The sequence below is a fragment of the Lolium rigidum genome, chromosome 4, assembly GCF_022539505.1.
Source record: "Lolium rigidum isolate FL_2022 chromosome 4, APGP_CSIRO_Lrig_0.1, whole genome shotgun sequence".
Taxonomy (NCBI): Eukaryota; Viridiplantae; Streptophyta; class Magnoliopsida; order Poales; family Poaceae; genus Lolium; species Lolium rigidum.
The window spans coordinates 84281859-84300612 of NC_061511.1; the positions used below are offsets into that span (position 1 = coordinate 84281859).

General features: G+C 45.8%; 1 protein-coding gene across 1 annotated transcript; it reads right to left on the reverse strand.

The window, feature by feature from the left end:
* Positions 1–9570: 9570 nt before the first annotated feature.
* Positions 9571–10917, reverse strand: LOC124708152 (CBL-interacting protein kinase 5-like). Its single transcript, XM_047239840.1, has one exon. The coding sequence runs from the start codon at positions 10915–10917 to the stop codon at positions 9571–9573; it is 1347 nt and encodes a 448-aa protein (XP_047095796.1).
* Positions 10918–18754: the final 7837 nt, after the last annotated feature.

Here is an 18754-nt window from a genome sequence, read left to right on the forward strand (position 1 = left end):
GAAGACTCAAGCATCTAAGCTTGGGGATGCCCAAGGCATCCCCTTCTTCATCGACAACATTATCAGGTCACTTCTAGTGAAACTATATTTTTATTCCAGATGTTCTTTACTTGGAGCGTCGGTTTGCTTTTATTTTCGTTTTGGTTTGAATAAAGTTGAATCCCATCATTCTTATATTGGAGATATTACGCTCCGCTTTTTCATATGGAACACTTGTGTTTTTAATTGTGCTTTAATGTTCATGGCGAAGGCTGAAATTGCTTCGTTAAATTGCTATTTGGTTGGAATCAGAAAATGCTGCATATGGTTTGGAATAACTTGGCAATTGTTTGAGCTCTCATAGATCATGTTTAAGATCTTGCATCATGTAGTTAAATCTATTAATGAAGAACTACTGTAGAGCTTGTTTAATTTGGTTTGCATGATTGGTCTCTCTAAGTCTAGATATTTTCGGGTAAAGTGTTTGAACAACAAGGAAGACAGTGTAGAGCCTTATAATGCTTGCAATATGTTCTTGTGTAAGTTCTGTTGTACCTGTTCATACTTGTGTTTGCTTCAAACAATCTTGCTAGCCCAAACCTTGTACTGAGAGGAAATGCTTCTCATGCATCCAAACACCTTGAGCCAAACCCCGTGCCATTTGTGTCCACCATATCTACCTACTATGTGGTATTTTTCTGCCATTCCAAAGTAAATTACTTGAGTGCTACCTTTAAAATTTCATTCCTTTATCTTTGCAATATATAGCTCATGGGACAAATAGCTTAAAAACTATTGTGGTGATGAATATGTAGTTATGTGTCTTAATTCTTATAAGTTGCTTGTTGAGCGGTAACCATGTTTCTGGGGACGCCATCAACTTTTTACCTTTGTTGGATATCATGTGAGATGCTATGCATGTTCGTCTTGTCTGAAGTAAGTGCGATTTCATGATCAAATGGTTTGAGTATGCATATGTTAGAGAAGAACATTGGACAGCCAACTAAAGCCATGTATCATGGTGGAAGTTTCAGTTTGGACATACAACCTCAATCTCTTATGAGAATACTATTTGTTGTTGAATGCTTGAGCATTAAAAGAGGAGTCCATTATCTGTTGTCTATGTTGTCCCGGTATGGATGTCTAAGTTGAGAATAATCAAAAGCGAGAAATCCAATGCGTGCTTTCTCCTTAGACCTTTGTACGAGCGGCATAGAGGTACCCCTTTGTGACACTTGGTTGAAACATATGTTATGCAATGATAATCCGTGTTTTCCGAGCTGATTAGGACAAGGTGCGAGCACTATTAGTACTCTATGCATGAGACTTGCAACTTGTAGGAAGTATTATGCATAGCACATATGAATTATTACTACCGTTGACAAAATTGTTTCTATGTTTTTCAAAACAAAAGCTCTAGCACAAAAATAGTAATCCATGCTTCCTCTGCGAAGGGCCATTCTTTTACTTTCGTTGAGTCGGCTTACCCACTTCTTTCTATCTTAGAAGCAAACACTTGTGTTAACTCGTGTGCATTGATTCTTACATGTTTACTTATTGCACTTGTTATATTACTCTATGTTGACAAATATACATGAGATATACATGTTACAAGTTGAAAGCAATTGCTGAAACTTAATCATCCTTTGTGTTGCTTTAATGCATTCTACTTTGAATTTATTGCTTATGAGTTAGCTCTTATGCAAGTCTTGTTGATACTTGTCTTGAAAGTACTATTCATGACAAGTTTTGCTATATAATTCATTTGTTTAGTCATTATCTTTGTTAGCAATCTTTTGTTCAGATCACTCCATTCATCTCATATGCTTTACAATAATGTTGATCAAATTATGTTGGTAGCATGTCACTTCAGAAATTATTTGTGTTATTGTTTACCTACTCGAGGACGAGTAGGAACTAAGCTTGGGGATGCTTGATACGTCTCAAACGTATCTATAATTTCTTATGTTCCATGCTACTTTTATGACAATACTTGAATGGTTTATACATATTTTACAGCATTATTATACATTTTCCGGCACTAACCTATTAACAAGATGCCGAAGCGCCGATTGTCGTTTTCCGTCTGTTTTTGGTTTCAGAAATCCTAGTAAGGAAATATTCTCGGAATTGGACGGAATCAACGCCCAGGGTCCTATTTTTCCACGAAGCTTCCAGAAGACTGAAGAGATAACGAAGTGGGGCCACGAGGGGCCGAGACCATAAGGCGGCACGGCCTGGGCCCTGGCCGCGCCGGCCTATGGTGTGGGGCCCCTGTGTCCCCTCCTGACCTACCCTTCCGCCTACATATAGCCTTCGTCGCGAATACCCCTGTACCGAGAGCCACGATACGGAAAACCTTCCAGAGACGCCGCCGCCGTCAATCCCATCTCGGAGGATTCAGGAGATCGCCTCCGGCACCCTGCCGGAGAGGGGAATCATCACTGGAGGGGCTCTACATCATCATGCCCGCCTCCGGATTTATGCGTGCGTAGTTCATCCTTGGACTATGGGTCCATAGCAGTAGCTAGATGGTTGTCTTCTCCGCTTGTGCTATCATTGTTTAGATCTTGTGAGCTGCCTAACATGATCAAGATCATCTATTTGTAATGCTACATGTTGTGTTTGGTGGGATCCGATGAATCTAGAATACTATGTTAAGTTGATTATCAATCTATCATATATGTGTTGTTTATGTTCTTGCATGCTCTCCGTTGCTAGTAGAGGCTCTGGCCAAGTTGATACTTGTAACTCCAAGAGGGGGTATTTATGCTCGATAGTGGGTTCGTGCTTCCATTGAATCTGGGACATTGACAGAAAGTTCTAAGGTTGTGGATGTGCTGTTGCTACTAGGGATAAAACATTGATGCTTTGTCTAAGGATATTTGTGTTGATTACATTACACACCATACTTAATGCAATTATCTCGTTGTTTACAACTTAATACCGGAGGGGTGCGGATGCTAACCCGAAGGTGGATTATTTAGGCATAGATGCATGCTGGATAGCGGTCTATGTACTTTGTCGTAATGCCCTGATTAAATCACATAGTAATCATCGTTGATATGTATTGAATCTTGATTTGTCAATTACCCACCTGTAATTTGTTCACCGAGCATGTTAGTTATCTTATTGGAGAGACACCACTAGTGAACTGTGGACCCCGGTCCATTCTTTTACATCTGAATACATTCTACTGCAATCATTATTCTTTACTGTTCTTTGCAAACAAACACCATCTTCCACTCGATACGCTTAATCCTTTGTTTTCAGCAAGCCGGTGAAGATTGACAACCTCACTGTAACGTTGGGGCAAAGTATCTTGATTGTGTTGTGCAGGTTCCACGTTGGCGCCGGTTTCACCGGTGTTGCGCCGCACTACACTCCTCCACCAACAACCTTCACGTGCTTCTTGGCTTCTACTGGTTCGATAACCTCGGTTTCTTTCTGAGGGAAAACTTGCTGCTGTATACATCACACCTTCCTCTTGGGGTTCCCAACGGACGTGTGCTTCACGCGTTATCACTCATGTGCAGCTTTGGGAAGTATTCCTGAAGCGTCTGCAGTGTCAATTTCAAAAGCTTGTAGAGCTGATATCTTACGCTGTGACGGCATCAGGTGGCGTGTTCCTGGCAATTGAAGAACATGGTTGTGTTCAAGATCCAAATTATGGATTTGGTAATCCCCTACTTCTCGATCTAATGTGATGTCCATCTTTACTTTGCAACCAATTCTTGTTTCCGCACGAGGACATCGTGTCTGATGATCTCTTTTGTCTTTTGCTCGATAACCCTCATTTGAGAAAACATATCTTGCAGAAGTGACCACCCCATCAGTTTTGCTCTTGTTTTCATAATTTTTCCTGTCATCAAAACCAATATGTCCACCATAGCTAGTCCAAAAGTCCAAAGCCTCTGTTCTACATTTAAATTTCATCCCAATCTGAGGCATCCAGCTAGGTATCATATTTGTCCTGTCAAAACATGCATGCCTCAATTTACAAAGAAGCTATGTTATTTACAATGTACTAAGCAGATTAAAGCTAGCAATCAACGTCTACGCATAGATTACCTAAACTGAAAGTAAATTTAACTCTTATAGATTATCTAGACTCATACTCTAAACTTGCAATCTATAACAGGTAATACCTTGGACAGGAGGAGGGAGAGGTGTCCGAAGGCATCAGACGACAAGGGAAGCACAAAATCAAGTAAGGTGTTGTGTCGCCGCCACCGGCGAGGCGTTGAGGATGGGATCCAAGTCACTGCAGGCGTCAAGGAAGGCCGTCGTGTCGCTGCCGGCGTTGAGGAAAGACGTTGTGTCAAGCTTCCGGCGGCAAGTCGTCAAGAACGACCCCTGTGTCGCTACCGGCAGATGTGTCACCTGGAGGAGGGACTAGAGATTGCCCATCCTGTGATTCACCTGTTTGGCCCGATTGATTGTCAATCTGCAGGAGAGGATTGTGCTTTGATGTTTTGGCGCCAGTTTAGAAAGTAATTTGGCGCTAATAAAAAAAGATATGTGTGGTATTCCCTCCATGCCCCCTTAACACAGGGAATTTGTTTCTAATTTTGTGTCCACCGGTTAACTAAAAGGAGGCCCGTTAGATTAAATGAACGGCAGATCTCTTCGCTACTGTACGCGGTACAGTAATAGAAGAACTGTAGAGGAGCCACGCCTAGTGCAGGCGCGTGTAGGACGATCCTATATGATTCCCCTCTTCCTTTGCATCCAAAGTGATTCCATTAAATCTTTCACGACTGCAGCGCTGATCCCCGTGCTCCTGATGCACCAAAACCAACACATCTCTCCCATCCACCATCGGCCTTCTGTGTGATCTAGGCGCACTGTCGTACAAGGTACAATACCTAAACCTAGATTTCTGTTTTAAGTTTTGGTCCTTTGCTATGGTAGATCTGGCGATGGAGAAGGTTGAGGGGTTGATGAAGAACTCAGTTGTCTGTTGTGGAGAACAAGGCCCTACGGATCGAAGGGATCGGTGGAAACATGAAGGAAGATTTGGCTTTACAGAAAACACCACCGAAGGTGGGGCTACGAGAGCAGTCCTGCACTAACCAATGGAGCTCGTGTCACAGAACGTAGGGCCTTGGGAACCAGCCGACACTCGTAGCCTTTTGGATCTCTAGAAGGCAGAAGAGCCCGACATCCTCTTTTTTGCAGGAACAAAACTAACGGAGGATGGGATGGAATGTTTTCGATGGAGCTTCAATATGCACGACATGATCGTTGTGGATTGTAAGGGGAGTAGTGGGCCGTAGGCGGAACGGGGCGAGAAGGAGGCTCGCGCGTGGGGCTTCCCTCGCCAGTGCTTGGCCCGAGATGAGGAGACACGCTGACGCTGGGACGGTCGAGTGGTGAAGACGTCGCACGAGCTGGAGTCGGGATGGGCGGCCGCGGAGGTCGAGTCTTGGTTGGGGATTGATTTGGGGATTTTGACCGGTCAGACCTCAGTAGCTCCTGGTTTGCTTCACGTGATGCTATACTCAGACTAGTCATAGTGGGGAGTAACATAGAGTAGTAACATGCACATGTTACTACTCTATGTTAACACCTCCATAGTGGGTAGTAACATATGTGTGGTGTCATGTAAAGCCATATTAATTAGGTTGTAGACTCATTTTGCCTTGAGAAATGTGATGTTATGATAACATAGCTAGTTACCACAATGCTCTCTTTCCTCAATTAATGACATGCCATGTCATCAAAATGCTTAGTTGGCATTGCATGTAGTTCTATGTTACTACCCAAGTTACTCCCACTATGAGTAGTCTCATATCAACGAGCTTTCTTGCCTGGGTCGATGTGCTGCAGTGCAGCCGCGCGGTCCAGCGAAATGACTGCTGCTAGATGTTGTTTTGTGTGTTTGCAAAATTATTTTTTTAGCAACTCTAGCTTATGTTTAATTTGCTTTTCATTTTTAGTTTTTAATTTGTGTTAACTTTCATACTGTGCAAAATTTAGAAAAGCTACTTGATTTTTGTTGCAAAGAAATAAAAATATATAGCAAATAATATAATTATATTAATCTATATCTAATATACCACCTCTAAGGTGTACCCAATGGCCTCGACGATAACTCCACAACAGATGTTGTTGTCATCTTTGTCGACTGTTTCTTACAATTGTTGCAACAAGGGTCTTAATCGAGGTCCTAGACACGATGACCGATTGTCAGCAAATACATTGTGATTAACAAACACCCGGGGAGACCGGACTGTTGAAGTAGACATTGCGCGACGACAGACGCTTATGTAAGCCCTATGTCCACTTCAACTAGAGGGAGATGGAGACGACTATGAGATTGTTGTCATGGTCGCAACACTCAAACATGTTATCAGCCCCACGTAGCAGGTGATCGCCACCCATTGCAATATATTATTTTCCGTCGCAAGGCACGGACACTTTTGCTAGTATTGATAAAGTTGAGATATCTTTTTATAGATAGAGGGAGTAGAAGTTTCTCAAAACCGGAAAAAGCCAGCCCGTTTAGGGGATGTAGCGACCGAAGGAGTAGGCGTAAGCAGGCTAACTTTCGCCTGAAGCATTAAATAGGATTCTTCGTCGCCAGCTCCGTCACGTTCGATTAAAGGAACTTCTTTTGAGAGGATTCGTAGAATGGGCCATTATGGGCCAACTGTCTGTGAAAAAGCCCGTCCAGCTAGGCCACTTTCCTTTAGACCTATCCAATCGGTCTGGTCCACTTGAGTAGTTCCGCCTTCGCGCCGCCATGAGTCCGCCGCCCCGCCTTGAGCAGCTCCTCCGTGCCGCCCTGAGTCGCTCCGCCTCCGCGCCGCCCTGAGCATGAGCGGCAAGAGAACTACCGCCGGGTGCTGCCGTTTGACACGGAAGAGGAGGCTGAATGGCTTGCCATATCCGCAGAGGTGGAGGCAGAGGAAGAAACAGAGGCAGCAAGTCAGGCGGCGGCGACAGTAGGAGCACGCGCGCCACTACACGGGAGACAATCAGAAGCGGGTCAATTCTCTCCATCCCAATGATTTCAATTGTGACGTCTAGTGTAGCAGAACACTCAACTTCGATTTTGTATGCATGTCTTTGAATATTGAGATCATATTGTGGCACACAATTGAGCAACCGAAGTGCCAGAAGTCCACATTAGTAGTGTCTAAGTCATTTTTATGTTTCTTTATGTTCATGAATTATGAAAACTGAATCTATGTGAACCATTTGTTTCTTTCAATCGACTTTCTTTGTGCCTAAAAAAACTTTAAACCTTATGTTCGCCATGGCTCATCTCAGTCCCGGGCTCCTGGCTCCGCCACTTGGTGTGAGCTAGGCAAGTGTGGGAGACAATACAAATCGACTTCGGTTTGGTGTATTGGGTGGTGTGAGAACTCCATGTCAGATATTTATTGATTGTATTTGGAAAGGGCAGCGCTGAGCGTCCCCCAGGGGATCAAATCCCCGATCCCCCGGGTAGCCAGCCGTCGGATGCGGATGTTACAGACCATCAGATCAAGTCAACCTCCCGCACGCGCACGGAGAAAAAGACGGAAAAATTCCCACTCGTCACCCACGCACGACCTTGCAGTACCGTTGGCCCGCGTCAGCATAACCGGTGCCCCGCTCTGGCAGCACTGCCGCACGCTCGCATGCAGCACCACCGTTCTGGACATGTAGCTTCGCCGCCGGTCTAGCCCCGCCGACGACCTCGCCGGCCTCCTTGCAGCAAGCCGACGCCCGGATTGTAGCAACTGCCGCCGCCGTTTGTAGCAACGGCCACCGCTATTTGCAGCAACCACCCACCATCGCCGCCGGCCTCGCCGGCCTCCTTGAAGCACGCCGCCGCCAAGATTGTAGCAACGGCCGCCGCTGGTTGCAGCAACCCCCGCCGCCAATGTTCTCGCCGGCCTCCTCGCCGCCGTTTGCCGCCGTTGTCGTCCAGTCGTTTGTAGCAACGGCCGTCGCCGCCGCATGTAGCGCATCGCGTATTGTAGCAGACGCCGCCGTGATGCCCTTGTAGCAGACATAGACGCTGCCTTGTAGCAGATGTCACAGCATCACGCCTGGTTACTCCTCCGCCGCCCCCAGCATCAGCAACGCCGGGCGCCCGCTGACTGCAAGTCACCGCTGCTAGTAGCAAGCCGGGCGCCGCTCGCAGCAACTGCCATTGCCGCTGGCTGCAAAGCATGGCGCTGCTAGTAGCAACGCCGGGTGCCGCTCGTAGCAACGGCCAGAGAGGCGTCTTGAGGCGGATTGTAGCAACGCCGGGCGCTGGGCGTAGCGCCGACGGCGACGGATTGAAGCAGCGCCGCCGATGATGAATTGAAGTAGCACCGACGGTGGACGGACTGTAGCAGCGCCGGTGGCCTTTGGTAGCATCGCCGGCGGCCTTTGGTAGCAGCGCTGGCGGCAGATTGTAGCAGCGGGCAGCCGAGGCGGGCGGCTAGTAGCAAAGGCGAGCACCGTTTGTAGCAGGGTCGGCGACCGGGAGCAGCAAAGGCCTGGCGGCCGCTTGTAGCAGCGGACGGCCGAGGCGGACACCGAGGGGTAGGGGCAGCATGGCTCCGCGATGGGCTTGTCGGCGTCGATGCAGACCTCGAGGAGGCGCATCTCGCCGTCGTCCTGACTGCGGCCTTCTTGGCCACGGCCCACGAGGTGGCGCAGCGGCCGGCGCACGGCTTTGGCTGGAGGGCTGGGACGATCTGGCGCGTGGAGGATGGCGGGTGGCTCAGTGGCGGAGGCTTCCGACGCCGGCGGCCGGAGCTACGCGAGCAGAGGAGAGGTAGGGAGACGCGGCAACGGGAACAGGCTTGGAGCTGCGCAGCCGATGGTACACGGTGGTTGCATCGAGCTGATTTGGGGGAGGTTGGAGATTTTCTTTGTGGAAGATGGAGATGAGAACGTGGGTGGGTCCCATCTTAGCGAGTCAGCTCGGTTCCGTGTCGATCGCTGCATCCTTGTTTGCCACGCACTGGGGACACGTGTCGATCGCTGCATCAGGAGGAAGCGAGCGACGGGATCGTCCGGGGGATACGTAGTGTTTTCCATTTGGAAATGTCGTTGTTTACACATGGCTATTTGGTTGAAGTCATTGCATAGAATTGCTCGGACCTGTTGTCCATTGTGAAAACCCATGGTCTGGCTTCAGTGGTTGGATCCGGTGGCGGCGCAGTTATCTTCCTGGAGATGTTGTTTGCGGATAACATTACTCGCAATCCGAGTGTTGTCAACTGCGATGCTCAGACATGACATTATGGGCCATCTCCTTTTTTTGTAGTAATTTGATGTGTGCACCCTCAATCTAGCATAACTCTTGACATTGTGTTGTTGTAGATGTCTAATGTACTTAATATCACCTTGATATTTGTATATTTCCCATCTGCGAGCACACACTGAAGGCGTGATGTTGTTCAAAGAAAATATTGTCAAGTCGTGATCCTATAGTATTAACGAAAAAAAGGTGCCTAGTCTACTACACATAAGAAACATTATAGATACATCTTCAAACAAGAAAGACCAGTAAGCTTACTAAAATGTTTCAATGTCATGTCATATGGGCTGGCCACCTATACTAGTGTTTTGTGATGAATTTACAGGAGTTAGAGATGGCTACTCGGATACAGATTGGAGCTGATCCTCTGACGGGGAGGTCCAGCAGATGTCCTTGAGGGAAGGCCTTAGGTCCTTGTTGCAGAATGATTGGTACTCTAAGGTGTCCCCTGCTGCCTTGGTCACCTCGACGACGTAGCAGGATGACGCGACCTCAAATATCTCCGCGTCGATGGTGAGTTGCCCCTTCCTCCCTTCCTTGGACCCCTGCAGCTTCACTACCCCGTCTTGCTTCTTCACATTGAAGTGCTCTGTCTCAGCAATCTCCTCCAGCTTGGATACAATTGCTGACGCTGGCTTCTTTGTTATGAAGAGCTCATGCACCTTCTGCTTTTGCTCCATCTCCAGCAGGCCCGAAAGATCAAATCCATGGGAGAGGGAGATGATGTCAAACGCGTTCAAGCTTGCTGGCTTCATGGGGCTTGATGATTGTTCTGCCTTCTCACACTTGCTATCTTCGTGGTCGGTGCTGAAAGCAACCTGCACGTCTTTCAAGCTGTTTGGGCTGTGTGGCTGTGCCGGCATCACCGCTGGTTTATACTCCTTCCTGAACCACGGATGGTCGATTAGCTTCTCGATGGTGATGCGGGTCTCCGGGTTTGGATCAAGAAGTGTTGCCAGAAGCTTGCGGACCTCATCGCTGAACCAGTGAGGGGTCTTGTATTCACCTTTGCCTATCTTCCTGTACATCTCCATCAGGTTGGAATCGTAGAATGGAAGGTAGCCCGCGAGCAGAACAAACAGTATGATTCCACAAGACCACACATCTGCCTTGGCGCCATCGTAGCCCTTGTTGTCGATGATCTCTGGGGCGACGTAAGAAGGCGTGCCGCATGTGGTGTGCAGCAGCCCATCTGGCCTCTGAGACTCCCTCACGGCGCTGAGCCCAAAGTCTGAAACCTTGACGTTGTCGGTGTCGTCAACGAGTAGGTTCTCCAGCTTGAGGTCCCGGTGGTACACACCACGGCTGTGGCAGAAATCGATGGCCCCGATCACCTGCTGGAAGTACTTTCTCGCCACATCCTCCTTGAGCCGGCCTTTGGCGACCCTGCTGAAGAGCTCACCTCCACGGACATATTCCATGACAAAGTATATCTTGGTCTTGCTGGCCATCACCTCGTGCAGCTGGACGACGTTGGGGTGGCGGACGAGCCGCATGATAGAGATCTCCCGCTTGATCTGCTCGATCATGCCGACACGCAACACTTTTTCCTTGTCGATGACCTTGATGGCGACACTGTGGTGATCGGTCATGAGGCTCCTAGCATGATACACCTTTGCAAAAGTTCCATGTCCCAGGATGCGTCCGAGCTCGTACCGGTTCATCAGGACGGTGCCTTTCTCCATCCCGTCAGGCATCTTGGCGTGACAGCAGCTGCAGGAAAGATGATTGGTTTACAGCGTTGACTACATGCTACGACGTGCTTCTGCCTCTTTGTGGCTTCCTCCTCTATGAGCCATGTCGATGGTCGAGGGACGAAGAAATGAAGGTGAGGAAGCATTCTTCAAGGAAGCCGAGACCCAGCCTGTGTTTTGCAATACGGCAACAGAGAATGACAGAGAGAACTATGGTGGCACGAGAATTTGGTTATGGTTATTATGGTCCTCACCGTGAAATAAGGCGAGGACAGTCCCCTCTTTCCCTCCTTCCCGTATGGGGATTTAGACAGCCTAAAAATAGCATCCAATGGTTGGCTTGTATTGTTCTTAGAACTGTGTTCATGTGCAAATGATTATCACATTTTTGGTTCATGAGCTTGGTCTGTGAAAAACATTGTCCCGGGATTTTCCTTCACGTTTTCCTCCTCTTATTTACAAATCAGATGCTCTGTTCTTAGAACTGGTCAATACTTCCCAGAGTGTTCTGCACATGTGAAAAAAGTGGCCACATAGTGCGCTGGATTGGCGGTATTGCTTCTTGTTGATTACCTTCTATTAACTTTATTTCGTTGTTGTTTGGCATTCGCCACTTTAAGTAATGGGATCCTGTAGCGTTTCTGTTGTTGCTGTCGAGATTTTCCTGTAGCGTTTCTGGCAACATGGAAGTTCTCAGAGCGGAGGGTAGCATACTCAAGTCCAGGTCCGATCAAGCTGAATGCACTAAGATAGATTCTACTAAATCCAACATGAGCTGTCCTGCAAATTCAGTCTCAGAAGTTGTGCATTTCATCGTCATTGAAAAAACTTGGATTAATTCCACTGAAGTGTTTGTTCATATACTGCACTATCCCCAACTAAATCGCACGGCAGCCAACGAAATATAGCAGCTAGTACATCATACACTAGAGTGGCTGCATCCAACAACATTTAGGATGCAGTGTAACAGATGAACTTGAAGTAGTGGACGAAAATTTCTGAAACTCGATCTGATGTATCCTAAAGAAGCACAACAAGACGTTCAGGCTTGCATATCACAGCCGAAATGGTGTCGCAGCTAGTAGCTAATTGGGCGTCCACCTGTAGACACCATCGCCACAAGTGATCCAACGTCCCCTGGAGTTAGCAGGAAGGTACGTTTCAAACGCCTGCGCTAACGAGGGAGGCAACTTGAACTTCTCGATAGCTGGGGCGCCCGCTAGCATCATCTGAAGGAGGCGGTTCTCGTAGTCCAGTCCCTGGACCCCGGCGATGTCCAAGTTTCGGAGGCGCTCCAGTGAGAAGTCCTGGTTCTCCCACCCGCCTTCGTTGTTACAGATGCAGGCTTCATCGGAGCATGCAGGCTGTTTCAGTTCACCAAACGGAGAGTGATTAAGCCATCAGATAAAGGGAAAAAATGAAATGTAAATTGCATACCAATTAACAACACAATTTGTATTCTGAGCTGAACTGCTGAATTAGTAACCTGCAAGCATGTTTAGCTGGTTTTTTTGAGTATTAGAGGAACTCACCTTGGCGGAGTCTCTCCTCACGTCAATGTGAAGTTCTTCAAGATTGATGCACTGTGCAATAAGTCTTGTCAAACTGGCAGCATAGGAATGCCCGCTCCATGTTGAGATAGTGACCGTCAGAGCAGTGATGTTAGGTAGCTTTGGTATCTCTTCCACCAGCATGCTCTTAAAATCCACAATACCTGAGTCCAGGTAATCCCTCATGGACTGCATAACGGACATTTCAGTATTCGGCAGCTAATCAGTATAGTCATATATCACGTAAGGGATATTTTAGTATCTGGCATTAATAAAGGAAAACAGAAAAAAGGAAGATAATTCTCTATAGGACTATACATATACTACACAAAAACCATCCCAGAATATCACTGAACATTGATAAATCATGCATTACAGTGAAGTAACAGTTCAAGCTAGGCACAGTGGACGATTATATTATACACAACAATCCAGTTTGCCAGAAGCCAGAACAATTTATGATGATCTATAAAGTTTGTGAGGTTAATTAGACAAACTTCTTACTAATATTCTTAACCGACTTAACTGTGGTCATAGTTGGACGCAGGTAATCGCTCATCATAAGTTGAACATCTAGATGATTTCAACTTATAACTGCATTGAACATCTAGATGTTAGCATGCATTTGAATGTCAGATTGTACTATACTAGACAATGTCAGAAGCCAGAATACTATAAGGCGGTCCGCGAAATAGATTAGGTAAAGTCCAGATAACTCTTAAACAGCATAGCTATGAGCATAATAAGATTGCATTTAGAGGCTTCGTTATATATGACATTTAGCTAATCAGTACAATCATATACCGCATAAGGAATATTTCAGTATCCGGCAGCTAATCACTACATTAATAAAAGGAAAACAGGAAAAAAAGAAACTCTCTCTCTCTCTCTCTCTCTATATATATATATACAACAGAAAATCCATAGCAAAATACCACTGAACATTGATAAATCGTGCATTACAGGGAAATAACAGTTTAAGCTAGGCATAATGACAGATTATATTGCACGACAATCTCGTTTGTCAGAAGTTTATGATGATCTATAAAGTTAGTGAAGTGTGAATCAGATAAACTTCTCAATTTTCTTAACTAACTTAACTATGTGAGATTGAATGGCAGATTGTACTCACAATGTCAGAAGTGAGAAGAATACTATAAGGTGATGTACCAACTCAGCGAAACAGAATTTGATAAACTTCAGAATAGTCTCGACCAACATGTATATGAACATAATAAGATGAATATACTCATAATTGGGAACGAGATCCTCTGACGTTTTGACAACAACTGCAGAGGGACGTCAATCGATGTGGTTCGTTCGTAGTTCATCCTACGGTCGCAGGTCCGATGCGTGGGAAACACAACGACGGGTTCGGCCCAAGGCCCAGTTGTACGAAGAGGAGACGGAAACAGGACCCTCCAGCTTAGAAAAAAGGCGCGAGAAGTCAGAACAGGCGCCAGAAACCGATCGCAAAGAAACTTCGCCGGAAGACGATCGCGAGAACGTGGGGCGACAGCGCGGATCTGCTCCTCAATGCGCTGCTTTGCACATCAATCTGAGGTAAATCTCACTAGCCTGCGTCGCTTCATTTCTCTCTATGAATTGGTAAAAGAAATAGAAGGATCTGTCCTGGTAGATACAATCAGTACGAGGAGGATGAAAGACAGCGGATCAAACTAAAAACTGCTCTTGATCGGTGAACAATTTTAACTTACACTCTAAATAAAAATTGTTGTACATGACCATACTTTTCCAATGGTACCTCATTTGCACGATTTGGATTAGTGGAGGAACATTTTTTGCCAAAACAAGATTCTGTCAGTTTGAAGAATACGAAAGACCCTCCAAATGGTGTTGGGAGTACCAACGAAAGGAGGATGGGAGAAGGTGAGAAAGTGGGAACTGAATCCCCTGAAGTGGCTGGGCGACCATGGGCGCGGGGCGCGGCCGCCGCTGGCCGGCAATGACGGGAGGGCTTCTCCCCTCTGCTCGCGTCCGTCGCCGTCGGGGGGCGCGGGTAAGGGGCCCTTCTGGGATGTCGGCGGTGAGTGGGACGACATGTATGCGACCAGTGAGGTGAGTAAGGTGAGTGACTCAGATGTGGAGGTGCTTGGTTCTCTGCCGGTGGGGCGAGGGGTGGTGACGCTTGGTGACTTTCTGGCGCCGACGTGGGAGGCAAAGCGCAGATGGCGGGCTAGCCGTCGTTCGGCGTTCGCTCCCGGCGGTCGGGGATCCAGGTTTTCGGCGGCCTGCGGCGGTGGCGGCTCCTGGCCGTGTGCGGAGCGTAGGGCATGTCGCAGGGCCCGACCATGGTCGGTGTTTGGAAGATCGAGCATCCAACTTTCAAAAATGGATACAAGACAATGACGGCAGAAATATCATCAAAAATCCAAAAATGGATGCCATGCTTAGCTACAGATATATGTCCCACATCATAATTTGGAAGATCGAGCATCCAACTTTCCTGAATGTGTTGTGTTGGTATCTAGCACACTTGACATCCTTGGTAAGCAAATTGAAGACAAAATCAATGCATATACAAGTATACCTCAGCTTCCCACAGATGCTAGCCCACCAAATGACTTGTTTACTAATACACACCTAGAGAAAAAGGAGAGAAAAAGGAGGTCGAAACAAAAACTTCAAAATGAAAAAGAACTTGGCTTGATAAGAAGCGCAAGATTAGAAAAAAGAGAGAAAACAAAACTACATCACAGTTCGGAGAAGAGGTATGTTGCTAAATAAATTTTTGTTTTCACTGTTATCATTATGTCTATCAATTATCATATCCGTTCCATTTTATTTCACTACAAGATACAGGAGGGTTGGGGAAGAGGCAGGTAGTGGTAGTGCACAAGTTGCAAATGATATTGTTTGTAGTGGGCGAAGGGGCGGAATTTGAAGTTCACAATGCCAATCTTAGCTTCACTCAACTACTAACGGTAATTTTGTTCATATAGTTTACAGATATAGAGATCATAACATTTGTATAAAAATCTTACTTTCATCTATGTTCAATTTACAGGGACCAATCACAGATGAAGTCTTTACTGGATTGTGGTGAAATGTTACTGTTTTTGGATGCCATTCAGTTAGTTATGGACAATAGCTGACATTTAGTTCAGTTCTAGTGCCATACAGATCAGTTTATGGGAAATACTTGCCATTTAGTTCATTTAAAATTCACTATTGGGTGCCATTTTGTTCAATTCAGTTAGCAGCAACGATTTGCACTCAGTTCGGTTCTTATTTGTGTTGTCTGATAATAGTAAGCACAGATATAGTTCAGTGCTAATGGAATAATCGTTGAACTAATTCAGCACACATATCTAGTTCTTCCTGATCAATTTGCACACCCACATAGTTTACTGGAACAATCCTTGAACACTCATCCTATATAACTAAGAAGTTCATCCCCACTAACTATTTCTCTAAACATGCAAGACGTCCACATCAGCAGTATCCATGCCCAATCCTAGACTGCCATGTCATCATGTTTATTCAGAATTAATCTTAAAGATTAGCAACTTTTTCTAGAGCAATAGCAGACATTTTACTAACAGGTGCTTTAAATTTCCCACGTAGCAAATGACTAAGGAACGGAGGCTGCTGCACTTCGAAGCAATTAACTAACAGCCAAATAGATTCTGTGCTGCACTTCATCTCTTTATCTTCCCACGAAGTAAATAATTAACGGATGGAGGCTGTTGCACTTCATCTCTTTATCTTCTTCTTCCCCATTAAGAAAACAAATGATGGTTGGCTGGAGCAACTGAGCCGCTCCATTTCTATCGTCTATAAGTAGCTTCAGCCACCGGCATCTAGGTGTCCCTGGTGAGCCACCCCTCTCTATTCTACACTTTATGCCACGTCTTTCTACAATAGTTGTCTTTTGGATTCAGATTCTGCCCATGAATTTTTACATTCAGGTTCCGCCCATGAAACGACAAGATGGATAGGATAATCTGAAGACTAAGTCCTTGATAGTTGTATCTCTTTTATCCGGGTTCCTGCAGCATCACGATGATGTCTTCACATTCCAGTCCATTATTGGTTCTTCCTAATTCCCAGTTCCTCATACACGGCTACTATATATCCACTTGATCACCGTCGAGTCATCCAATAGAAGCATTGTTGATGGTCATTTGTTGTGCCGATGAGCGAATGTTTGCTAGGCTGTCTACATTACTTGCACTCCAAACGATGTCTCGATTGTATTACCTGGTATTTTCAATATGTTTGAAATTATTCTATTTATTGTTAATTATTACAATTTCTCTATCAATATGTTCTAGCTTCTGACTAAATTTATTTTGACGAAAATAGAGCAGATTGCTGTTATTTCATTGAGAAAGAAATCTAATGATGTTACAGGAAAATGAACAAGGATCATCGGCCTTGGCAGGTGAACTTATTATATATGGCCAATAAAATGACAGAAGAAATTTTGCGTGGTATAGTGTACTTCCGCATGTGTTATTTCTCTTTCTCTATACCCATTCATGATGCTTACATTTTCTCCTTTACTAAATATTTCGTTTGCTTAGAATGTATCTGTATTACAACGTGCGAAATTTGTCTGCATTATTTGTAAGCTTCAACAATATTTAGGTTTGTTAGCTTGCGGAAAATGGTAAGGTGACCAATACCCCCTTAGTTGCTCACTACAGAACACGACAAGGAGGTCATTTAGCCATTCTCTATTAAACTCATGCTTCTGTAAAATTGGGGGAAATTGGAGATCTGTGAAAGTTCTTCACGCTGTCCATTTTTTTTTGCGGGTAAGTTCTTCACGCTGTCCTGCAAACTCTCCACCACCGGGTTGAGATACAACACATTCTTCAAGCGTATGCACATAATTACGCTATCTACTGACCATCCATTCTCATCCACATACTACATCGTTGGGTACATCAATTGATCAGAAATGTAACGCTGCTTCTTCATGTCGTTGTACAAGAAAGGCACTCATACCAGCGGCAATGAATTGCCCCCAGAAGTTCTCTGCGACTCAACGTGTGATGCTACCATATATGTATATTAATATAGGTACTAAACAAAGAATAAATATACTCTTACACAAATATCTCACAAGAAAATTTTGCATACATTCTCCTGTTTGCCACAAGAGAGGGACTAATATAAAACTATCGACTTCCGCAGCAAAGCGCGGGGCATTATCTAGTTTATGTATAACACAGCCAGCCTTTAAAATATGTTTACTTTACACACAGCAGCCTTTACAATTTGCCAGTTTAACACACAGTAGGAACTGAAATTCGTATTCAGTCAAAACAACAAGCAACTACTGCTCCTATGCTTGGAACGGCGGCATGGCTACCATGCCGACAGCGCTCCTTCTCCTCCGCTTGGAGGACATGGCCGGCGTGCATCAGGGAAGCGGTGTCACAGCGGTCGAGTGCAGCGACCAGGCTACCGATGACAGGCGCTCATGCTCCTCCGCTTGGATGACGCCGCCGACGTGCGCCGGGGCAGCAGCAACACATAAGCCGAGCGCAATCAGGCACGGGGCTGGTTGAGAGCTCCCTCGACGGCGTGGTGCAGCTGGCCACCACCGTGGAGTTGGGCACGCCGGCCAGCGAAAGGCAACGGCAAGGGAAGGGGAATTCTAGAGGGGAGTTTTTTTTTCTGAGCTGGAGAGTCATGTTTTCATCTCCGCTTCGTACAACTGGGCCTTGGGCTGATCCCGTCGCTGTGTTTCGCAGGCATCTGACCTGCGACCGTGGGATGGACGACGAACGAACCACATCGATTGACGTCCTTCTGCAGTTGTTGTCGAAACGTCAGAGGATCTCGTTCCGTAGTTTTTCCACAAACATCATCTTTAGTACACACAAAAAACATGTCATTCATATATCTGAAGCCACTGAGAAGAGAATAATGAAACAAGTATCTCAGCATACAAGAGCCCCACAGCCCAACCAATCCAGCTAGTCCATAACACACAGCTCCAAGGAGAAAGCAATAGCCGTAATGTATCCAGATGTCATCAGTGTAGTGATGAGATTATACAACAAGAAACTGGTAACTGAGGTTTCAGAATATCATTCAAAAATCCTTGAGCTCCATATCAAAAGGGCATCAGCTATCTGAACAGAAGATGCAATACCACAGATCAAGAACTTGACAGCATTATATGTAGAATTCAAAAAAGTAGTCAATTGAAATAAAATATTGGAACTCAGGGCATCCGAAAGGGGCAACATGGACGTAGGCTTCAACACCATAATTCATGTCCAATTTACATGTCCAAA